This window comes from Nyctibius grandis, chromosome 5, assembly GCF_013368605.1.
Source record: "Nyctibius grandis isolate bNycGra1 chromosome 5, bNycGra1.pri, whole genome shotgun sequence".
Taxonomy (NCBI): Eukaryota; Metazoa; Chordata; class Aves; order Nyctibiiformes; family Nyctibiidae; genus Nyctibius; species Nyctibius grandis.
The window spans coordinates 81587565-81612779 of record NC_090662.1 but is presented as its reverse complement, the minus strand read 5'-3'; the positions used below and the strand labels follow the sequence as shown (position 1 = coordinate 81612779).

Below are 25215 nucleotides of genomic sequence, written 5' to 3'. Positions count from 1 at the left end.
ACATTTCCAACAGAAAGACCGTGCGGCGTTGTTTTGTATTGTCACTTACGTGGGCTTCCCCGTGGTTTTCGGAGACAAGTCCCCATCAGTTTCCAGTCAGATCTGCCCTAAGCTGCAGCTGCGTGCGGAGTGCCTTAGGTAGTCAGTCCCCTGTGCCGGACCGTGTGTGCCCCTGCCTTCTCACTGCCTAAAGCTTTCCAGCTGAGGACAGGGCTGGCAGAGTAGTTTTCCGCCAAGAGATTTCAGAGGCAGCCCGTGCACCTGTTCTCCTCCTGCTCCCTGAGCCGTTCCTGTGGCAGACACGGGACTGCGTGATGCTGCAATGCGATGGATTTTGAACACTGGTGCTCACTGGTAGCACAGCTTCTTCTCACATCATCTTGCTGGCTGCTTCGTCACCTTCTGCCTTCCTATATGTTGCCTTCTGCCTCTTTTCCTCCCCCAAACCCATCTTATTTTCCCACAGGGCAGAAGGGAGGAAGGCAGAGAGGGGAGTAGCTGGCAGCGTGTTCGTCACATGGAGGACAGCTGGAAGCTCATCCTTGCAGGCAGCTCTTTCTCTGATCTGTTTCCCCCTCTAGTCTTTGATGATGCCCATAAATCAGGTCAAGACCTAGAAGCAGACGGTTGCAGAGTTGCCAGGACGCACAGCAGGGAGGAGCTGCCTGTTCTGTGGGCCCATTAGGACTGATGAGCGTCTCTCAGCGATGCCTGAACTGTTTAGTCCTCCCAGAGGCAGCAGTGACCTCAGTTACGGGGAGCCAGGCTGCAGCCAGTGGAAATGCAGATGCTGTGAACCTCTGTTTGCTGTGTAGGCAGCCGGAGCTGGAGCTGGCTGCAGTCTCTGGCAGGCAGCCAGCTGCCCGTTTGGTTTGGGGACAGACAGGGGTATGGCCAGCACTTCTTGCCCTAGAAGGAGGGTGTCCCCGTGCAGCAGGCACCGAGCGGTTTGCCCACACCTATGGGAACAGCAACTTTGTGTAAACATCACCTATAATTAGAGAGGAGCTAAACAAATAGTTTCCTGTGTGAATTGTTTGGAAACAACTCTGGCAGCTGTTCTGTCTCCATCAGGAGTGATTTCTCCTGGGGATTTGGTATTTGCCTGTTTCTCTGTCTATGCTATAGAATTTGATTATTATGGGAAGATGCGTTTCCATTGAAGCCTAAAACAAATTACATAAAATTGTGACTAAAACAAATTACATAAAATGTCCTAGCCGCCACCTTCTCCCCAGAAGGTGCACTGACATGGGAAAGAGTTGTGAAAGGTATGGAAGCTCCTTCTCTGCAATGCCACCCGACCCCTGTCCCCAGGCCTCTCCTCTCCTGGTCTGTGGTTGCTTGTGCCAGAGCCAGCAGCCCATGGGGACAGCACATACCAGGCTGATGGCACAGGGACTTGTGCAGAGGGTAACTGCTTTCTGGTGTGTTTCTTTAAAAAAAACCAAAACAAAAACAAAACAACAAAAAAAACCCTGTGCATTGCAATCTGCAAAAGATAGGGGAGTGAATGAGTCTCTCGGAGGCATCCTTTCTCCCATGGTGAGTGGACAGGGTTAGGTGTCTTCTGTCAGTAATTCCACAGTCTTACCCTTAGCTCTGCTGCGGCTGCAGAAGAAACAACTATGATGTGGCACAGTGATATGCAACATGTACTGTGAAATTCATTAACTCGCCACCACCCAATTATTACAGGCAATTAAAAGGTAAACAGTTAATGATGTGACAGAGCAGGATTCAGATGATGTTCTTCGATTTAAACTGTTATCTGTTGGAAGCCTTAGATTGTTTCCAGTTTGCTACCAGGTGATTGCAGCAAAACTTCTGCAGCGTGAGGTGGCAACGATATGACAGGCTGTGCCTGGGAGTCAGGCGTGCGGGCAGTTGCGCCGAGCATCCGTGGTACGTTATGGCCTTGCTGCGTGTGAACTGGCTGGCCGTGGCAGTATGGCTTTGCTGAGAACCGACCATCCATCAGAAAGGGGGTGGGAGCTGCAGTGCGGCAAGCCAGGGGTGTGGGGAGAGGAGGGAACCGCTTCCGACTCATGTGCTCTTCAAAATGGATCCAGAGGCCTCTGGTTTGAAGTGATTAGGCAGGGGGTTGCTCTTTAGTGCTCTTTGATCCAAGTGCAAAGCAAAAAGCAAGTGTGCTGCAATCAAGCAGGTGCTGGCAAGACAGAAAAGCCCTCATTAAGCCTGGCTAAAATCTGTCAGAAAGGCATTTTGCAAAATACAGCTGTTGCACTCAGGTGGCTCTCACATAAAGCCATTTAGATTTCTTCTCCTTGAGTAGCTAAGAGCTGTCAGCTGCTTCTGTTACCAGCTGCTGTGTATTTCCAAGCCTTCTTTTTTGCTAGTATGGATAGACAAGAGCCTTCATGCACTGAGCACTGTATAAACACAATGAAAATATGGTCTCTGCACTGAAGATCATGCAGCCTAATGCAAGAGACGGTAGATGTATCTGGACAGACAAATGGGGAATACAAGGAGACAAACATACTGGAAGTGATTTTATGACAAATAATGTTGGCCTTAGAGGTCCAAATGTCCTCTAGAGACTAAGAGCAATGTGGTCCTTGTCCTCTGGTTGTAGGTTGCCTGTTGGGCTCCAAGAAAAAAAATAAATCCCTCATTCCTCCTGTATCACTTATGAGCCTTTCTTGTGGTTTCCTTGTTTGGTTGAAGAGAACAAAACCTTGGAAGAAGCAGTGGGGTATTTCCATTGTTTCTCAAAATGTCTGAATCACATGAGGACAGATATATAGGCAGTATGAAGCTAATACAGCTCTGCTAAAGCCTGTATATACTAGAGGAGGAACTGGGCAGTAGTTTTGTCTGAAAAGTTCTGGAATATGGTTATATATTTAGCAGTGTTGTTAACATTTAAAAGAGAAGCAAGGAGAAGGCTTGCTCCATGGAGGTGGCTGTGTGATGTTACGTGAATTAAATTAAAGCATCAGGCAGCTTTGGAAGGGGAAGAATTTTGTTTCAGTAGTAGGGTCATATCAACAAGAGGTAGGTCAGGGCGTCTGTTGGTTTCAGCCACACAGGTTTCCATTACACGTAGATCTACCACAGTTGTTGCAAGAATTGCTGAATGCTGCTGAGTTTTGCCAGAGCGTGGAATTGCCAGTGTGCATGTCCCTGACAGGTGATGGGGATGAAGGAGGGAAGGTCAGCCCTTTAGAGTCACTGCTACAATCACATCCCTAGTGTATGTACTGTTTGCATTTGGGGACTACACAGCTCAGTGCTCTCTGGCTGTAAATTCAGATTTTGCGTGCTTGTATTTCTTTGTTTCCTTTTTATCCTCTACACTTTGGGTTGATGAGAGAGGGTTTCTGCTCTAAATCCAGTCCGTTACTTTCCAAGTATTTTGAATTGGCAAAGACTTTTTCATTGAGATTGAATTGTTCTGTAGCAATGAGTTGCTTTCAGTAAAGCTGCAAGCCAGGAGGGCTCCCACAGGCCCAGGCCACCAGACACCTGGGCTCCAAAACTTCTGTGTTCTGGGATTGATGGAAGCTCGACCTCCTTGTTCAAGAGAATGACTACAAAGCGCTCGCTCAGGAGTGCACTGCTCAGTTCCCAGTTGTACTGGTGGCTTGCTCGCTGCCTGCACAAGCAGCAGGCTGAGGGCAAGCAGCTGTCCTGAGCGGCTGGTTGTCCGAGCAGACAGCTGCCCGCAGGTGGTGTCTGAACCATGCACCTCCTTAAGCCTGGTGATCTGGAGGTGATCTGCTTTCTGGCTCACAGGGATGAGTTGGTGGCGGTGAAAATTGTGTCACTACCAGAAATAGCAAAAATTTTAAAAATCCAGAAGGCACAGCTGACACATCTGCTCAGTGTATTCAAGTGTATTCCAGAAAAGAAGACAATTCCTGGAGTAGATTCAGTCACCTGCAAAGGATGAAGCAGCATGGGGGATGCTGAGGGATGAATGTTCATTAATGATTTAAAAAGGGAAGCGTGGCTGTGAAAGGCAGTATCGGAAATCTTCACAAGTAGGTAACAGTAGTCAAGTTAATGTTTGCAGCTCTTCAAAAGCATTTATTGGATGTCTCTTCAAAAGAGCCTGGATGCACTGAGGGAGGGCTCTGCCATCCTTTTTTTCTGTTTCAGTACACACCTGAAAATAAAAGCAAGATGGATTTTCTTGTAATAAATGTTAAACGAGAAAACACTTAGAGCCAAGACTAGGTAAAAGACTTGAATGCTCAGAGTTAAAAGTCATCAATTCCCCAGCAAGGTTAGATGAGCTTAATGTGTATAGATCAGCAAGAACTTAAGGAGGGAGCCTAAAAAGAGATGAGAATCTTTATTCTCTTGGACATTAAACAGCACATCTAATTATTTGGTAACTCACAGGGTGATCTCTGCATGGGGCTGTACATGCGCTTCCATGCACGTGTGTGTTTGCCTGTGAGTGTAATGTGGTAGTGCCAAAGAATTTGTAAATGCAGATAAACTAACTCCAGCTCAAATTTATTCCATAAACAGCTCTTCAGAGACACTCACCTCTGCATAGATTCATTTGGTGGGTGGTTTCAAAGTCACATTAGCTTATTTGACTGAGATGATTGCAGCCCTCGTCTGTGCCCAGGGGAGTCACTTAGCTGGGAATCAGACAACCTCTAGCCCTAAAACTATGAAAGGCAGAAATGCATACCATTAGTTTTGGTGGATCTTTATTAGCACACTGGCTGTTCAGCTTCTGCAGGATCCTAAGCACTGTATTTAAAGCCTCAAAGTAACTTCCTTACTTCTAATCATTTCATATCTTTTACTTATCTTCAGCCTTCATCTTCTGCTTTCTTTTGCAGTCTCATATAAAATGTTTAGTTACAGTTTAAAGAAAAACAACACATTGGATTTCTGTGGGTCAGGGAAAGCCTGTTCTTAGTGTTTGATCCTTTCTGTAAAGAAAAATCCTATTGCTGTCTTTCTGCAGCCGAGCCATTTGAAAAACTCTCACCAGCTGAACACAAACCGTGTCTGGGTGTTTTGTCTTCCTTATCTTTTGTCTGCGTCTCAGTGCTACCAGTGAAAGGAAGAGAGAGGCAGAGCAGCTTCTCATGCTGACATTGACATAACTTGGCACTTGCTGGAGATTAAAGTGAATATGACAAGATCTTTATTTCTGAGGCAGTCACAGGGATCTGAAGTGCTGACTTGTGTCAATATGGCAATGGCAAGCTTCTCTGCCTCTCCCTCCTGTGAATGCTGTTGCTATGAGAAAAGCAAGAGGCAGAGATAAGACAAGACGTGATTTAACCCTTCAAATATTCTAGGCTTTACCAGTATGCCAGTGGCTTAGGATAAAATGAAGTGAGGGAAAAATAATGTGAGGGAGCACTGCTGGGGGCTCATAATGATACAACTATGAATTGTGTGGCTGCATCTGTCCAAAACACGCAGAAAGGACACCAGTGCCTAGGAATGGACATGTAATGCGTAGGACACGGCGTACAGTGATTGTAAACCAGTATAAAATTATTAACCTAACAGGGGTTATTCTGACTTAAAGCAATTGGGAATTTGATGTACAAGTTCTGCTTTTCACATTTCCTCCCACCATGAGATATACCTGTTTGCAAACACACATAGCATAGTCTTAGAGGTTTACTGAAAATGAGTCCATTCTGAATTCTTAGCCCCCTCCACTGGGCTGAGATAGCCCTCTGAGAGGTAAAACTGCTTTTTTTCCAGCATGTTCCAGTCTGCAAAGGTGTGGTCTCCATTTCCCCTAGCCCAGGCACATTTTCTCATTCTGCCTTTGGACTGCTGCAGAGAAAGCCCTGCAGGTAAGAGGGTACACATAGTTCTAAGCAGATCAAGTTCAGCTTAGTCAACACAGGCTTGGACAGAGCAAAATTTAGTCCCTGCTTAAAGCAGTTTTGATCCTGTTTTGAGTCTATTTCCTAAAGGCTAAAAAATAACTTGAGTTGTCTGCTTGGGATGAAAGTAGCATGAATCATCAGGGAAACCCAGGAGGAAGTACCTGAAATTTTCTATCCTGGCAAACACAGACAAGTGGGCTAGAAGCAGGAACAGGAAGATTAAACTCCCAGTCCTTGACCGCTTTCTGGTCCCAGTTAGTTTGATGCAGGGCATCTTTTTACCCAGATGTCTCTTCAAAATGGATCAATTGATCTTGTAGTCCCTCTCAGTGAACTCCCGGAGTTTAACTCAATGTTTTATGGGACTTGAAGCTCTCAGATGGAGAGTCCTCCAGAAATGCTGAGCCCCATTGAAGCTAGTAGAAGAACATGAGCAAGCAGTGTGCCCTTGCTGCAAAGGCGGCTAATGGTATCCTTGGCTGCATTAGACAAAGTATTGTCATCAGGCCGAGGGAGGTGATCTTTCCCCTCTACTCAGCACTTGTGAGGCCACACCTGGAGTGCTATGTTCATTTCTGGGCTCCTCAGTACAAGAGAGATACGGACATACTGGAGAGAGTCCAACAAAGGACCATGAACATGATGAAGGGACAGGAGCAGCTCTTGTATGAGGAAAGGCTGAGAGAGCTGAAACTGGTTAGCCTGGAGAAGAGAAGGCTCAGGGACATCTTACCAATGTTTATAAATACCTGAAGGGGGAATGTAAAGAAGATGAAGCCAAGCTCTTTTCGGTGGTGCTCAGTGACAGGACAAGAGGCAATGGGCACAAACTGAAACACAGGAGGGTCCGTCTGAACATCAGGAAACACTGTTTTGCTGTGATGGTGACTGACCACTGGCACAGGTTGCTCAGAGAGGTGGTGGAATCTCCCTCCTTGGAGACATTCAGAAGCAGTCTGGACATAGCCCTGGGCAGCTGGCTCTAGGTGGCTCTCCTTGAGCAGGGGTGTTGGACCAGATGACTCCAGAGGTCCATTCCAGCCCCAGCCATTCTGTGATTCTGCGAGCATCAGGATTTCATCAATATAAGTGGAAAAATTAGTCACTCTCCATGTCTGACCTGTTTTCACCCTGTTTTCACCCTTGCTGGATTGAGCTGGGCCGACAGCTGATGTTCACTCAGGATAGTTTCACTTAACTGCAATTAGTATTCAGAGTTAAGCTGAATAATTGTTGCCAATGGTCCTGTCTTTCTGTCAGACAGCAGAAGGGTTCAGCATTGCACTCGCTCACCTCTTAAATAGGAAAGCTGCAACTACACAAGGAAAGCACTTAGCAAAAGTACCAAAGAAATCCATGCTCTCCCATGTTCAGAGGACTCGGTAGTCTGGTTCTTTGTTTCTGGAAACTAGTTATCCTGTCAGTTATTGACCATCTTCATCTTGTTGGTTAAATAATTTCTATCACAGATTGTATATGCTTAAGGGCTACTGCAAAGTCCCGTGCAGCAAGTTTTTACATCGCTATTTGCCAGAAGCACCAATGTATTCTACAAGAAAGCCCACACTGAGCATGCCCTATTTCCTTTTTTTTTGCCTGTGCACTTCTCCTGCTATCACTGTTAGCAAGGAAATGTTGAATTTAGTTAACTTTTGGTCTGACACTGCATGGCTGATTCTATGCACTGTGTTACCCTTGGTGTTAAGACCGCAAAGGCTGAGAAGAATCCATTATCACATCTAATACCTCCATGAGTTTACTCATGAGTTTGCATTTACTCCATGTTTAAATGGAGGCCAGATGCTGCTCCACAAATATCATTCCATTTGTATAATACTGGGGATCTGCTCTGCAGGGAACAAGGTGGGCAGCTGAGGGTGATGGAGCCCAGTATCTCCACCTAGTTAGGCTTCCTGATGTTGGAGCGTAGGGAGTTCCTGCAGGGGGTATAAGAGCAAGATCTTTGAGTTTTTCAGTAGAGTGTTGTGCACGTCAGCTGAAGATGGAGTAAATGTGAGCGGGAGACTCCCACGATGATGCTCTTTGTTGCAGTAAGAGCAGCAGCTCTGAACAGCTCTGCACAGGAAGACAGCTTCAGCTGTATGGGCAACAGTTGCTGCTCCAAGAGCCACCGGGGTCTCCTCCAAAGCATGAGGCTGGGTGGGCTTGGTCAATGAAAGTGCCACAGTGCTGTAGAGAAAACAAAAATTTTACACACCTGGGGACCACTCCTGAACCCTCTTCTTGACCAAGTAAACTGTAACGTAACTTCATTGCTATAGGTTTGTGTGTGAGCATTGCAAGATCAGTAAAAATTAGATTATTAGATATTAGATGATATTATGTATGTGCATGTGTCTATTCAAAGGAAGATGGAGGGATGCAGACCTCAATCCAGAATGTGACCCATAGCATACCTGGGAGCACGTGCTGTGCTGCCAGTGGTGCACATGGCAAGGACTGGTGACCCATTTGTCCCCAACTCCTCCTTGCAGTGATTTCATGTCCGCTCTGAGTCTGGGTTGCTCTGTGTTGCTCAAGTTTTAGAAGGTTAGATATGACACAGTGAAAGGTGTTACATGCGCCAAAGTGGGATAACAAGTAGTCATGGCCTGTAAGGGCACTGGTTTCCAAATCTCTTACAAGCAAGGCTGCTGCTATCTCTTTGGCTGAAATAAGAAGCAGATCTTGCTGTTTCTGTGGTCACCAGGGTGTGCACTGCAGTCTGCACACCCTTATCAATTCTCCACCAGCAGTGTTGGCTGAGTAATGTGTGTTTTCACTATAGTTATTATTCTGTGTCTGCCTTGCGGTATGTCTTGTGACTTTTAATTTCAGTTTTCCCTGGGAGTAGTTGGGCAACTATTATTATCCAGTATTTGTCAGATTATTGCTGCTGCATGTGTGTTTCTTTCAGTCATATTGATCTGACCTGTTGTCAGTTAAAGAAAGAAATGCGTTTCTTAATGCATTTTTCTTTCCTCCAAGGAATCTGCTGCTTTTAAGCAGAAAATAGTTACATTTCTTAGCTGTTTTCTTGTGTGGTTAAGACAGTACATGAGGCCATGACCTCACTTTGCCTTTGGGCTTGACCCTGTAAACTCTTCCTGCAGCATGTTTCATTTCATGTAGCACTAGGTCAGCAGTAGGTCATGGCTTTTTGTTGGCAGACCAGGGTGGAGGCCAGCTGGTAAGGATGCCCCAGCAGATCCAGGCTGAGGACACCCCAGCAGACTTGAGGTTCAAGGTGTGTTACTTGGCCGTGAGCTGAGCTGTACACAGCCTCTTCATGTCCCATGGGCAGAGGATTTCGCTCTTCTGGGCCATCAAGTCACCAAGAGTAATGATTGCTGACATGACTTCATTAAGCCATCCAGAAGTCTCGCTTCTACTCCTTTCTTTCTTGAGTCCAGAAGTCAGTAACCCAGAATCTGGCTTGCGGCTGTTCCTGCTTCGTGTTCCCTGTGGTAGAGCTGCTCCCACATCAAGCACCAAGATGTACTGTGCCTCCCTTGGTGTCGTGTCCACACTGGCAGGGCGCTGTGCTTGGCCTGCTTAATTTGCCCACCCTCACCTGGGTAAAGACAGATTTTATGTAATTTTTATTTTATTCTATTTTATTTTACTTTTCATTTAAAAGCTGTCCAGCAGTTTGCCAGTTGAAATAGGAGGCAGTCTTCTATACCGGTACTTACTCAGGTAAATAAACTAATCAGCTGAAGCAATAAAGCTAAAGTTGAGTGTGACATCATTTAATCAATGACCAGTGTATACTTCAGCACACCTGTAGTTGCAGGTGGGGTGAAGTAGTTCCCACTATTATGTCCAGTTGTTAGGGTACACTTAAACACTGGAGATACCTTTTCATGTATAATTTATTAGATAAATAGTCCTATAATACTCTGTGCTAAAGAGGGAAGTGAAAAGCAACTGAGTGAAACCACCATTTCTGGATGTTACTAGTGGTGGGTGCTATTAGTCAGAATTGGAAACTGTAAAGGACCTATGACCTTTTATAAGTATTCAGAAAAACACTAAGTTACTGCTGGTCAGTTAAAAGCAGTTTGGTGTTTAATAGTGTTTTATGATTATTTTCAGACACAGATGAGTGAGGAGTTACCTGGGGCAACTTGCAGTTGTTCAGCTAGAACTGAAGCAGCCTGTGGTAAAGATGAATACAGGGAGGCTCGTACAGCAGAGGAGCTCAGCAGATGGCACGAGGCTTGCCCAGGGCCTGAAAGAGGATCTCAGGATGGGTGTGGAGTATTATGAAACAGCAGATGTCAAGGGGACTAAGCAAAGGGTTAAAACGAAGGAGTCAGGCATGAGAGAGTGATGGCCACGTGGAGATCCAGCTAAGACACTGAAGTGGAATAACATGAGACAAGCATCAACGAAAAGCAGCCAGGAGAAGCAGGTAGCAAAAAGAACAGCCAGCAGCTAGGTTTATTTCTAGCCTCTTGGCATGCATGAAACATCCCCTTCAGGTGTGCCTGATAGCCAGAGGACGTGACAGCTTTAGCTGTAGCTCTTATGTCTCCAACTATTGTGATTTATGTATGTGCTCAGTTCTCTGGGCTGGTGCATCGCCTGCCATCAAGAGAGTGAGGCATTGCAGGATTTTTTGGCTAAGTCATTTTTCAGTCAGTGTAACTCACAAATTCCCAAGATTTCAAGACAGTTGGATGAAGTGGTGAATATACCACTCTTGTGCTGGTGGCTGCTCTGACCACCAGGAGCACTTGAGAAGAAAATTTCATCTTTGTTCTACTTAGTGCTGTGCTAGCAAGCACTTGTGACGGGGCTGTAATTCATGGAACGACGGGGCAGAAACTCATGCTGCCTGTTCTATGGCCCAGGAGCAGTCTCTGCTGCTAGGGCTGTATTTTGGTACTAGTCTCCCTGGGCAGATTTTTAACAGTAGTGATTTGCCACTAACTTTTGCCACCAAAACAGTGAGGTTTTGCCACCCCTTTGATCCCCTAATACAGGTAAAAAGGAGATGTGCAGCTTTGCATCCAGTTTTTGGGGTGAGAAGCAAGAGGCATAAGCAGCAAACGATACTCAAAACCAACTCCCTTTCTGCCACATGCCAGGATTTCACGAGCCAGGTCTTTTCCATAAGATGTCCTACATCTGCTCACAGGAGCATGGGAAGCCTAAAACTCTGCATCTTCATTTAGCTGGGCTGTCTAATGAGACGTACCGGACCATCAGCAGCCTAAATAGTTTTTCATGGCTGTGACTGTGTTTGGGGATTGCTTCATGTCTGGGTTTTTTACCAGACTCTGAGCAAGTGAAATAGCCAACACTAGGTGGAAAGTGGTGGGAGGCAGATGATTAATTTCTGGGCTCCTTTGCAACTCACAGCCTGAACGCCTCCCCGATGGGCTGGGCTTGGTTCAGCCAGGTTTATGGTCATTTCAGAGCATTCGTTGGGAAGTGCTGATACTGTCTGGTTATGTTTTAGATGTCTTTTTTTTTTTACCAAAAATTAAAGGATTTCAGTTATGGTGGTGAATAAAAAGATGGAGACAGAGCCTCGGGGGGTATGCAGCAATGACCTCCTAGTTGCCCAGGGGCAGAGGCTGCAGGCTGGCTACACCGAGTTGGATCAATGGCAGGTCTACCCGCCTGCGTGCCACTATCACTGTTGTATGAAGAGAAGAGCACAGTGTTAAAAGTTAGTATAATAGGTTGTAGTAATAAAGAGTTGTGATTGTGGTTATTTCATTGCCGTGGTAAAATAAAGCAAGGGCATTTGATACCTTTTTCTTTTTTAAGACAAATTGTGGCATATGTTATCAAAATAGAGTTTAGGTTTCTGGCAGCTTTGGGAGTCATGTAGCCTGTGCTTAGATACAATGTTGATAATGGCTTAATAGTTTTTTTGTTAAAATATAAGTTCATTAAAAGATCTTCAAAGCAATCCATCTTTGTTTTACATCATGCAAAAGGTTAAAGTAATAAACTTTAGCCTCAGACAGGTTTTAAGCTTGTGTTTGAAGAGGACTCTTCAAGTCCTTAAATTCCTACCTGGAGTGGCCTCCACTTTAGGACTGCTTTGAGGGTTAGAGAAGTCCTGTATATTGAAAAAGGAGGCTGTGGCCTTACGTGGGGTTACAAAACCCCCAGCTATTCTTCTGAACGTATCTGTTTATTTGCAGTGCCAAAAGACGAGTTTATTCTTTCCCCTGTGCTTTCATAAGAAGCCCTTGTGCCCTTTAAAAACTCAGTGTGAGTTTGTGGTTAACTTACGGAATTAACAGGGATGGAAACCTGAGCGGTTCAGTGCGTCCATTCTCGCTGGAATGACTTATGGTTTTGACTGATGGGGTTTTGTTCCTAAACACAAGGAATGTTTTGTTCCAGCAACATACTGGAGTGCAGCAATGCGGGGCATGCATGTGGCCAGTGCCACAGTTCAGCAGACGAGGCAGTAACTTCATAAAGTAGGTACCTCAATAACCTGTAGTCTTTAGGGTATATGGCCCTTCTGGGAGTGCTCAGAGATTTGCATATCAAAAATAGTAGTGTATAGGGTCCTTTTAATGCTTTTGAACTACTATCTACAATTCTCTGTTTCTAAATGATTTAATTACAGGTTAATGAATTAAGGGACTTGGATACTGTGTTACGTGCAGAAATACACGTCTCTGTTCTTGATGCTGAACACAGACGTTTTCCATTTGCCACGGTATTCACATATTCGGGACTCAAATCCCCATTATCCATGCCTTGAGAGTAGGGCAGATTCTTGTCATAATATTATATTATAATCCTTCCAAAGATAATGAGGTGACTCTGGTTGCATTTCAAAACAGTGTGACCAAGATGAGGATTTGATCCAGCAGCTACACTGTTCCAGAAGTACTAAGGTACTTGCAGCTATTTGATATTGAGCTATTTTGGCCCTCAATGGAGAAATAAATAGGTCAGGCAAGGCCTTTGAAAGGAATTTAATAGATAAATCTCACACTTGCAGAGAAGCACGAAACTCTCCTGCTAAAATGAAATTGGGTTCATGAAAGGTCAGGGTTATCTTTTAAAGAAAGTTTTTGCATGTCTGCAGAGCAAATATTGCATTAAAGATAAGGATAGAGTCTCTGTTTTACTGATAATGCTCCAGGTTTTCTTTTTTCCTCCAAATTACGATATACCTTCCTGCAACCTAAGCAGCCAGCCGGCTAGATACGACTTTTGCTTTATTGCTATGTAGTGACATACCAAACTAGTAAGGCACCAAGCAGTAAGTACAAGAACCATGAGCTGCCAAAATAACAGGAAAACTTTAAAAAAATTATTTTATTGGTGGCTTTTAAGTCCCGTCATCAGTTTTTCAGAAATTATTGTGACACAGATAACAATCCCAAGTTAGCTTTGCGTTAAAGCTAATTTTGCCTCTAAGCACTATCACTTAGAAATTTGGGGAAGAGTCTAAAAAGAACTTCATATGTTTTTAAGTATACCTAGATATCCATGTAGATAAATGTATAGATGTCTATACAGGTAGATCCATCTATCTATATTTACATATAGATACAGGAAACCTTTATAACCATACTTTGCTCCATCCTAAACTTCCCCCAGAAGTGTCTTCCTACTGAATTTGGTGTCACACAAACAGGTGATTTTGCATGTGGCACAACGGATGGGGCGGAAACCTCTGGTGGAGAGAAGAGCTTAAATGCACCCTTGGGACTGGCAGCTAAAGCAAAACAGAAGCTTCCCCTGGCCTCCTAAAGCTGATCTGCTTGAGGAGGTGTCCATCCTTCCCCTTGAAGCTCCTTGCCCCCCTCAGCCCCATACGGTGCTGAATTACAGTACCCTCTGAAGTGAGGTTTGCACACTGCTGTGGTAACAAGAATTGGCAGGTCAGTCACCATTTCAGACCCCTTCTCTAACCCAGCTATGCTGGATACTAATAGCTGTGAGGCAGTAAGAGCTGGGACTCTGCAGCCCGTCCAGGGCCATGGGATCTGCTGGTTGCTGCAGCCCGTTGCCGTGGGCTTGCTGTTCCCTGCGTCCTGCTCCCGGCTGGCTCAGAGGCACCGGTGCCACAGCAAGCCCCACTCTGGCTGCCCTTCAGCTGCACCATGTGCAGCACCAGCCACGCCTGGGGTTCATTAAAGAAGCAAAATTGGAAGAATTGCAGGGTTGGAAAGCCCCACTTTCTTAATAGGGTTTTGAGGCACCTCTGCCCCTGTTACTACCTTTGGTATATCTCAGCTAACCTGTTGTGGGCTGATGTATGAACCTGCAGCTACCTTCTTCCTGGGCCATGATCTTAAAAGCTCATGAAGAGGAGCAGGGGCTGCCTTACACCCCATGACCTTACCTTTGACAGCCTACAGCTCGGACCCCAAGGTCAGGACACTTCCCAGCCGTGTCTGGGTCTGGCTCTGGGTCAGGGGACGTGTGACTTTGTGAGCGGCATGCAGTGACTGCAGCTTGCTCTGAGCCTGCAGACACTCCTTTGGGCCACTCGGGCTGGGATAATTTGTAAATAAGTGATGGTGTTGTTCAGGTCACATGGAAAGCTTAGGTTTGGAAAGCTGAGATAGTCCTTGCTGAATATTGGGATGTACTTGTATTTGGTTAAATAGAGGCCTGGAGGATATTTGTCATTGAATAACACAGCAGAAAGAAATGCAGGAAAAACACTCTTTTACAAGTTCAGGATGTGGTCTGCAGCCTGTTACGCTCCTGCTCTCACAGAAGCTCCACACTGAGAAAAAGGTTTAAGGGAACTGCCCCATCCAGCGCCTGCAGGAAGGCCTGGAACAATAGCCAATGCAGGAAGGATGTTGCAGGTGGGTGCAGCACGTTTGTGCCAAGGTGCAGAGCAGAAGAGAAGTCACCATGGCTCCAGCGGACGCCAGAAATTTTATGACTTTTCAGTATGTTTTGAAAAGCATCCCGTGGATGAGTGCAGAGCTGAGGAATAGGACTAGTGACAGGCTGTGTTAATACTGGGTGGTTTTACACTGTAAAGCTGGTATTTTGTGGCCTCTTCACTTCAAAGGTGGGAACTAAAAGAGGCTGAAGTGAAAGAGGGGTGGAGATTAGCACTGCTCTTGGGAGAGCAGGAGTAAAGGTTGAGGGCAACACGGAAGAATAAGCTGATGCAAGTGGTTAGGGAGTTGGAATTTTGAGAGATGAGGGTGTTTCTCAGGAGCAGTGACCTCACGGGCTCTCCAGGCACAGCAACCACAGGGCAGCAGTGGTGGGGCTGAGGCCCCAGCACAGCTGCTCCCCAGCCCCGTGATAGGGGGGGTGTGGTGTGTCGCAGCAGCTGCAGCTTGGGAGTCAAGTTGCCATCCTCTCAGCTCACCCCAGGAGCCTGCCCCAACCCAACAGAGCTGCTGGAAGCCTCCTCATATCCCTGCCAGAGCAGTAGTCAATGCAGAATACAGCTCGGGCTTTTGAGATGTTCATCAGGGAAGAAGGAGTGTGTAGCAGAACAGATATTTCATAACCAAGAGGGAAACCAAAAGAACTTTTCAGGCATGTAAGGCCGATGGGAAATCAGTGTGTGTTAAGATGGCACTGGGCAAGGACACTTTCATCACTCGTACAGTGTCGCCGTTCTGCTAGCAGTAAGCTATTTTGTGGGCAGCATGGTACTAGTGAATTACTGGGTTTCATTCTCCACAGTTGATATTTAGCTACCCTCTTTCACAAGTATCAAAAACACTTAAATGGCAGAAAAAGAAATAAAGCCTTACCACAAAGTCTGGGCACGAGCAATGCTAAATATCACTGGCTTTTGCCACTAGTATGATATATCACGCTTAGGAGACTGGTTCCGGAGGTAATAGAAGTGCAAGCCTGGAATGGATGGCCTAACGTGCTGGCCTTTGCCAACGAGTTATGAGCTTGATGTGATCATGAATATGTAGTAAGGTAGCAGGCATTACTACCTTACCTTCTGGGGGCTAAAAAGATCTTGGCTAAATCCCAGCAAGACAGGAGGGGAACCCCCAGAGCAGATCTCAACACAATAAAAATTGAGACCCTTCCTTCTGGTATTTGAAATGTTTTCTCTGATATAGGCCAACAATGGCTTGGAAGTAATACATGCACCTTCACTAAGTCTTCTGAATTATTCCTATGTTATTTTTGTCTGGTTTAAATTGGTTGAATAGCTATGGTGTTATTCTGCTGTTACTTTAGTGTTTGCAAGCTTTTAAATTCACTGCGTATACCCTTGTATTTGTTTTTGTATTTGTGGCTCTCCCAAAGTTTTACAGGTCATATCGCATCTCCAGAGCTTGTTATTCATTATTTAAAACCCGCTGAACTGGAATCCAAATTCTGTCCTTTCTCTGCTGACCCTTATTTATATTTCATTCATAAACTTTTATCAAGTAATGCCAGGCAGCATTCAGGCAGCACAGCAGCCAAGAGGTGAAGTAAGCCGTTCACAAACACTTTGCAGGCTGATAGTCACCCATAGACACTGGCTGGTGAGTCATACTGAGCAGCGAATACATCCTGAACATCAGGACCCTTTCACATGCTGAAGGAAGTGTTGCAATTTTACTCATTTGATCTGCATATTGCTCTCTGGAGGCTTTCATCCCAACATGTTTCTTTTTACAATGATTCAGGGACGTATTATGAAATCTGGAAGTCTGCTAAATTCAAGCAAACTTCTTGCTGAGTATGACATTTAGGATCTTAATTCTGCAATGATACATCAAACATATGGCCACATAGCAACACACTGAAATGTGAATTACTTCGTGTTGCAGGAGGAATCCTACACACGAGTATACAGGGCTCTGCTCAGACAACGCAGGAGCACGTATGCTGCAGCTGTAAGTGGAAGGGAGTCTACAGCTCCAGAGAGTATTATTCCTGTCACCTCTGCAGCCTTATAAGCCCATTTGTGAGCAGAAGTGCAGAGTTAACACCTAAGAGCAAAAGATTTTGCCTATGGGTGAATCTTACCGTGCTAGTTATAATGTGACTTTTGCCTCGATAATGGCAAGTGCCAGGGAGGGGATGAGGAAAGAGATACAAACCTCTTCACTGTAAATATTGCTTGTTGAAAATATCCTGGAAGAAATATTTCTGAGTGCCTCGGTTTCACCTTTTTCTTAACCCTGTTGGTATTGCTGAGAGGGCAGTGACACCCTGTGGTACCAGCCGCTGGTGCAGCACTCGGTGGTAGTTCAGGAAGTCAGTGTAAGATTTCATAACAAAAAGTCCAGGGATGGTTTTTAATTCATCTTCACAGACCGCATCCTCCATCCTCCCTGACTGCCTTTGCACTAAGTAGGATGTACCTTTCTGGATTTAAATGTCCTGGAAGTAGCTACTGCCTGTTTCTGAGCCTTTGTGCAGTGCCTGCATGGTGAGTCTCTGTGGTTCAACTCGCATCTCTTGGCTTTACTGTAAGAGGAATCAGCTGTGGTAACAAACTAGTATCACATCTCAGTGCACCTTTGCCATATAGCTTAGTGAAAATGCTTGCTGCCTCTCTACTTGCCCCAGTGAGCAAGGAAAGCTTGTGGTTGGAGAAAACAGTTCTCATCTTGGGTATTTTCTGTCTTTCAGGGGGTTCACGAGTCGAAAGGTGTGACTGAAGATTATTTGAAACTGGAATCCCTGATCCAGAAAGTCGTTTCTCCTTACTTGGGCACATACGGTCTGTATTCCAGTGACGGACCCTTCACGCACTCTTCCTGTATCTTGGGTAAGAATAACAGAGGCTCAATTTGAGACAGCACAGAGGATTTCACCAAAACCTTGGTCCACACAGGGCCAGGGCCCACATGAGAGGAGACTGCCAGTACTAATGTAACGCAGTCAAGCTCCTTTTCTAAGGCCATGCTCTTTGCATGTGCAAAGTCACAGTGAAACTTGCCAGTGGCAGAAGATGAAAAGAGGTCATCATAACAGGTGCTCATTAGTACATCTGTGAATCTAGAGTGTGTTTAGCATTCCCATTTTACCTTTTAATGAGAGTGCTTTAATACAGGATGCTTTCTGTAGGCTGGAAGGTAATAAGCTGTTCTCCATCCCACTGGAGATAAGGAAAATAGAGCGGACCACACATAGCAGGGGAAATTCAGATTACATGGAAGGGAAAATCTCTCATGTCGCATAAACTGCCTCTGGAGGTTGTTGAATCTTCACTGCTAGGGGTGCTAATGTACATGTCACATACATAGGCATCCATAAGGAGCAAGGTGGGTAAACATGGTGGCAGAAGCTGGCTGTGTGACCTTCTTGAGCCCCTTCCAGCTTATTGTCTATGATTCTTTGAGCTCTGAAGCATTCAGTGACTTCTGTGAAGGCAAGATTTGGTCAAGATGAAGGTCTTTTGAATATCCCACATAGTAATTCAATCTGTTGAAAATGCGAGGGGGATACTACGAGCATAAATCAAAAAGGAAATGTGGTAGTACCTGAGTATTTTAATGTAAATACTATGATGGCATGCTTGAATAGAGAAAACAGAGGGGGAAATAAGTTCAATTGTGTGTTTTCTATGCAGTAAATTTAATCTGTTTGCTTGTCAGAAATGGTCAATAAAGCAGTTGATTTTCCCTTGAAGCTGAATGGAAAAATGGTTGTATTGCAGTAGGCATTTAAGAAACAAATCAGGTTTATGTGAATAAATAGAGGCCAGTTATTTATGGAAAATGGTTCAGGATTACTGCTTTGTATTCATTGCTTGCCATTAAAAGGCCACAAGCATTTAAATGGGGCCCCAAATTGAATACAAACCATACAAAGGTTTTCTGAATACAAACCTTTGTATGTCAGGAGAGAAAGAATGCACCCAAAGAGAATAAAACTGCAGTGAAATGGATTGTTAGAAAATAAATGTTATATTAAATGGCAGAAGATAGGAAGGTTTTGGTGGACTGAGCACTTCCCCTTGCTGCGGTCTGTGGCAGTAGCCCTGAATAGGTCTTACTGTAGTCAATGAACCTGGATCCAAGGGAGTTGAGTGCTTAAGTCTCTGCTGCTTTTAAGCTAATGCATCTAGTTCTGTCCAGCTATTTTGGTGGTATGATTTAAAGCTGTGACATATTTTCCTTGAGACTGGTGAGGCCACTGACTCCTTTTCTTCCCTGTCTGGCCTTGTCCTCCAGCCAAACCTTGGTGTGACCAAAAAGCCAGAGTTCCTGTGGCAGGACAGCCCCAGGGAACCTTTTCTGTTTGCCAGGTCAAACTCTTAACAAAAGGTCCAAAAGTGAACTTGACTCAGTTGATTTCACTACTGAGGCAGAAACAACTGCAAAAAATACAATCTTAAGTACAGAAATTTAAGTTTTTTATCGGTACAGCATATGATTGGAATTTATGTCCAGGTAAGCGCATAATTATATATAAGTATAATTTTAGAAGAGACTGGCATTTGTAAAGGAAAGGGCATGGTTTGGAAGGGAACGTATACTAGCATCCCAATTGAAAGCAGACAATTTATATGCAGTGGCTGCGGTTGACTTCCAGAGTGTAACTGAATTCCGTTCTCCAGCCATGCCCCTTTCATTGGGGATGGCAAAGTGAGAGTAACAGGAAGAAAGCTTCAAAAAGTGAGATCCATTATTCACACCACTTTTGGGGTTCTTTTTTTGCATAAGTCATTAAGAGCAATAAAGTCTGCAAAAAGTTTGCATGATGATCATTTTGATCTAGCTGCTGGAGAGCACTCCAGCCCTAACCCACTGGTGGTGGATCTCTTGCTGCCACCTGCTGCTCGTTCTTTGGAAAGAGCCCACTTGGTTAACAGCAGCCTTCGTACCATCACTGCCGGATCGAGTGCAGGTTTGTTCCCAAAAAAAGGCTGCTGTGGGCACTGCCCTCCGGTTAACATTTCCAGACACTCTTGGTGCTCTCTTCTTCCATGGTCTTCGAACGATGCTTTGAATCTAAGATTTTCCAGAATTATTAGTAAGACTGCCTGTCTTAATCCTTGTGCCCCAAATTTGAAGAGACCTGATTTTTCCAGGGTGGGTGGGAAAGTTAGATTTCAACTACTAGAAATTAGTGATGACTTTTATAGCCTGAACAAGAACAGAATTGCGCTTTCTGTTCTTGTCTAAAGAAATTATTTGCAATTGTATTTCAGGTCTCCCACAATATTTACTGTTTTACTCCAGCTGCTGAAATTGTATGAATATAAGAGTATCTCAGCTATTATTTGTAAAGATATGTTTGGAGTCTTCAATATGCTAAAGAAATCTAGGAGATCTGAATCCTATGGATCTACAAATCCAGCAAAATGTATTATTTTTAAAAAGTTTGTGTCATTCAAGAAAAGCTCATGAATATTCAGGCCTTGACTTTTCTTTTGAACACTTGTAATTATTAGTACCACAAAAATAGGAGACTGTGGATATTACTCTGGATCTTTCTCTATTTACAGAAAAGCGGTTCTTCAGGCGTTCAAAATCGGGTGACATCCTTGCCAAGAACCCCGTGGTGCGATCAAAAAGCTACAACAATCCACTGCTGACACCAGTGGCTGAGTATGAAACCGAGGGCATGGCTGCCAATGGAACGGGCATCCGAAGGCACTCTGTTTCGGAAATGACCTCCTGCCTGGAGCTACAGGGGTACTCCAACCTCACCACCATCATGGACAACGGTTCCAAGAGCTCCATGACGGCCACGAAAAGCTCGCTGTCAGGAGACCAGGAGAGGCCCAGCCCTGGGTCAGTGCAATGCTCTAGCAAACTCAGCGCAGTTGAGCAACAGAAAGGACTCTTCCACTCGATGGACGACCCACATAGGTCTTTTGAGCTGGACAGGGACCCTTCCTTGATTCCAGTTCCCTCTTCCAGCCCTGAGAACATAGTAGATCAGATTTTGGAGTCGATCGACTCTGATTCTGAAGGCATTTTTATTGATTTTGGCCGAGGCTGTTCCAATTCATCAGCATACAATGTGGACGTGAACAGACAGAGCATCATGTGAAGGACGTTGGGAGACAAACCTTGGGGTTTAATATTATATATGAAAGTTACTAACGCCTTGAGTTGGACTATGGGCAAGCTATATATGCCTAGGGCAGAACCTCTGTTGTAGGTCATCACAGCTGTACTGAAGTACACGAACACAAGTTTACAGCAGGCAGGAATCTGCTGCGAGGGGAAAGAAACTTCAATGACTTCTCCCTGTCCCCGTCACTCTGCAGTCAGATTTCCTATTGTCTTTATAAACTTAGGGGTTCACGAGCTGACAAGTGTCTGGTAAAATGCTATTAGTGCAGCTGGCAACATTCATTCAGTAAAACAGCCTAGCGAATAGCTGTGTTCACTTTTAATTTTCTCAAGAAATTCCTGTAGACAGCAGTTTGTTCTCTGAACTGTAACACCTCAGCCAGAGTAAAAACATATGCTTTTAAAAAACCAAAAAAAACCAGAGGCTGTGGGCCTTCATGCCACAGAATAAAGTGATAAAGAAGTCTCTTTTAATCTTTTTCTTGTACATCTTGTATGCACTCCTTTGCCTAATGGTGAGTTAAGAGTTCTTGAAGAAAGGCAAATAAACAGAAATGTGCTACCTGATGTCACGTGATGCCTCATGTCTCATGTTCTGTTTCACAGCCAATACCTTGTGTCTGTGAGAGAGTTGTCTTGAAACTGGCTTTTAAGGCCATGTTGATTTGCTCTGAATGTGGCACTTCCAAGAAACCTGTGCACTGTCGACTCCTGGAGTATCCGTTGTATGGAGAGATTCCAGCAGAATGCAACTTACTTGTTTCCTAAATAAATAAAAATATGGCCTCTCGGTGGAAATCTTCATTACGTATTCTTAAAAAAATACAATAATGCATATACTGTCAATTATGTATTGATATTTGGGGAGTGTGAACCTTGCAGCTCTTCTCATCCTGAGCACTCCCAGCTCTTTGATTCTCCCTTGCAGGAACATGGTGTTGTAAGAGCTGTGTCAGTGGTTTTACAGAGGTTTGATGCACGATACTAAGGTGAAGTAGAAATCCTGATGCCTGATCGATTTTTGAACAGATGGTTTTACAGGGAAGAAAGAGCTACTTCAGGTCACTCGATTCTAGGCATCTCCTCTGGAGGGGAGAGTCAGTCGGTAACTCCTGAGCTGCTCAGCAGAGATTGATCATCAGTTTGGTCTGGCAGCACCTGAGGTTTGCTCAGATGCTCAAGGACTCTCCAGCTTCACTCTGCACTTGCACTGCTGACCCCAACATTCGCCAAACTCTTCCCCAGGCTTTGATTATGTTTCTAGGCTCAGGGCCCCACTTCTGATACTTAATTTCCTTTGGCCTCACTATTTGATCTTTTGGAAAGTGTTAGTTCAATCTTTTGCTACTGCCCTGCTTCACTGCTGGAGATTTCGGCTTCTGGATAGATGTGCAGGCTCCCCATAACACAGAGATTTGAGAACTTCAGAAGCCAGCTGAGGAAGGAGCCCGATAAATGAGACAGGTGGTTGGTGTCTGTTTTGCTTCTTTCTTTGGTACGTTCAGCTGTGCAGCGTCCCCTACAGATAGGCACTTAAGTTAGGTCATACTTAAAAGTTTCTTTTACACTGAGATGATAATTGCTTCTATGTCCCAACAGTCTCAGACCTAACAGCCTGGGAACACATCTGGACGGGACCATCCGATGTGGGGCAGAGTTGGTGCAGAGGGACTTAACACCAACTGGCAGAAACGCAGGTGCAGCAGAACATACCCTCAGTGAGAGCAACTCCAGTGCCTGGGAGGATCTTTGAGGTCCAATAAACGAAACAGCTTAGGATGCAGGCACCTAACTAGCCCTCTGGATGTGTAACTTAGAGTTGCAGATTATCAGGGCACCCATTTGGCTGCTTCCTGGCCATGGCGATGCCTGTGCAATCCTGCCATTGTGCACCCAGGGCACACCCAGGAGTACTTCCCTCCTGTTGGGGCTGAGTATGTCGGCAGCTTGCTCACACCTGAGGTTTATCAGGTTCCTACCAACTGGTTGGTGCTACCAACGGGTGTTTGCCCACCCTCTCCTAGCTGGGAGGCATGATGAGCCCGCAGTCTCAAGGTACATTTGGTGCCACATTTGGCCCTGTGCAAACCACAGGGGAGAGAGAAGGTCTTGCTGAACTTGGATCCGATATATGACAGGATCGGTGATTTCCAAAAGTGTCCTAAAGTGGTACAAGCCCCCAGGCTGGCACCCTTAGCCTCTACCCTCATTCCTCCTGGCAAATGCTGTTCTGTTTCCTGAATTATTGTTTAGGCTGGAGAAAAAGATTATCCACAGCCTTGTAAGAACACAGTGCAGGGGAGGAGAAGATAAATTCAAACCCCTACAAGAAAATTTTAAAAATATAGTTCATCAAGGCCTCTGCACACTTTCTTCCCTTAGGCAACATTAAGAGCCATAAGCTTAGTTAATTATTGGGGAATATTTAAGCACAGTTTCAACTAAGAGAAAGGGACTGCTAGGACCCTTCCCACCAGCTTTTGCATGGTTAGTGCCCTCTCCTATGATAAGAGACCTTGAATCACCTGGTATGCTGGCAATGAAATAACTTCTCCCACCTTGCATGCATAGAGCTTGTGAAGGAAAATCTTCCTCCAGCTGTTTTTAAAGACTATTTAAAGATGGGTTCAGTGACTGCATAAGAGGAGTATTCTTAACAGCCACCTCAGAAAATCTCACAGAGGAGGAGGATTTAGGAAACAGTCTTGCCTTCAGTGTTTCCTGTTGGCCAAGGCAGCCTGGTGCCTGTTGTAAAAGCCTGTTCTTGGACACTTCACTTTCTCAGGTGCACTGTGAGGGAGCCAGCTACTCCAGAGCATTGCAGCCTAGCTTCAGTTAAAGTAAGTTAACCTGATGATGCTGTAATGGAACAGGCTGAGCTCTGCTGTTGCTGTGGTTTAGAGCTTGCCGAGCTAAACTTGCTGATCTGCTAGCAAATGTGGTATTGAGAAAAGAGTTTTGTCTGCTATGCTAAAACTTTACTGCTGTAATGGCTAAAGAAGGAGCAAATGCATTCTGACTTTAAGGGTTCAAGCTGCAGTTTCAGGGCTATTTTTTTAATTAAAGAAGACATTATAAACTCAGCAGGCTTGCTATAAAGAGCCTGAAAATCCAAAGTCAGAGTTATTGTTGCAATGGTGATAGGGTGGCATTTTGTCTCTCCAAGTTTATATTAAAATGCATAGGCAGATATGACTGTAAATTGAAAAACTAGGTGTGGTGGTCTAGTTGATTTCTGTGAAAGCCACCATCTCCATTGTCTTCAGAGGTGACATTTCTCATCAACTCATTCCCCAAGAAATGGCATGACTGGTGGCACTATGTACTCTGTAGAAAGATGTAGGTGGAGCTGTGCTCTAATTCTGTGCTTCGAGCCTTTGTGCAGGTCTGGTTTGTAGTTGCAAGATCATGTGTGTGAATGTGCAGGGTGTGGAAGGGCATGGAGTCACACGTAGCTCTGGGAGGACTGATCATGTGTGTGTTTCTGAGCCAGGCCTGTGCAGGCAATCAAAGCCCAGTGTTCAGTGACTTTAAATGCCACACATATGTGAGACTACCCTAATTTGTGATCCTTCTACTAGTGATTTCAATGCAGACAAGTCAGGGATGTGGTCTTCTTAGAGACAAATCAAGGAGTCTCTACAAAGGAAAAATGTGTATCCATGAGAATAGTACAGGTTCTTGCCAAAATATATTTATGAAGTGATGGCTTTCAGCTTTCAAATGCTGCTACTGGCAGTGCACCAGTGGTACACAAGCTTTGTCCCTAAGGTGGCATTCTCAGTATGCCAGTTATTCCTCTCCACCCTTCCTTTGTTACGATAAACTGTGGCATTTTGTATCCTAATCTAAAAATCAAAAGCTCTCTGCTCTTTCCTTGGTTGGGATGGGTTCCAAAACCCTACAGGGGATAACACAGAGCAACAGATAGCACTTAAAGCTCCTGTCATCTGGCACTGCAGGGTGAACATTATGCAAGCAAAAGGAACTGGGAGACTAACCTAATGAACAGCTGCTGAGCTCTGTGGAGAAGTAATACAGCTCCCTGGCGCACAACTGGAAATAGCAGAATAATTGGCTGCAAATAATGCTGCCCAAATAGAGGGCTTTTTTTTTTGGTAGAAATGGGGAAAATGACTTTCCATTATTCAATTAGCTCCTGGCAAGCTGGTTTTGACAGTACTTTTGACTATAACAAACACGCTTGCTGATACGATCTGAACCACTAAGCTGTGGTGACAGAAGAGCTATGGGCCAGCTCCTTCTAGGGCCACCATACAGACATGCAAGTATATGAAAATATCTGGTATCACTTGAAAGCTCTGGTTGGAGATGTATGGATTGCCCCTTAACTAGGATAATATGCTGTAAGAACACCTTGGAAATTAAGATGACAGAAAGCC

At 44.8% G+C, this 25215-nt stretch overlaps 1 protein-coding gene across 2 annotated transcripts in view; it reads left to right on the top strand.

The window, feature by feature from the left end:
* PRR5 (proline rich 5) overlaps positions 1–21347 on the top strand; it is a 98415-nt gene extending 77068 nt beyond the window's left edge. For both annotated transcript variants that reach the window (XM_068401035.1, XM_068401034.1), the window contains 2 exons: positions 17412–17550; positions 20236–21347. In XM_068401035.1, coding sequence (XP_068257136.1) covers positions 17412–17550; positions 20236–20786 — 690 coding nt within the window. In that variant the 3' untranslated portion in view covers positions 20787–21347. The remainder of the gene's footprint in view (positions 1–17411; positions 17551–20235) is intronic.
* The last annotated feature ends 3868 nt before the right edge of the window (positions 21348–25215 follow it).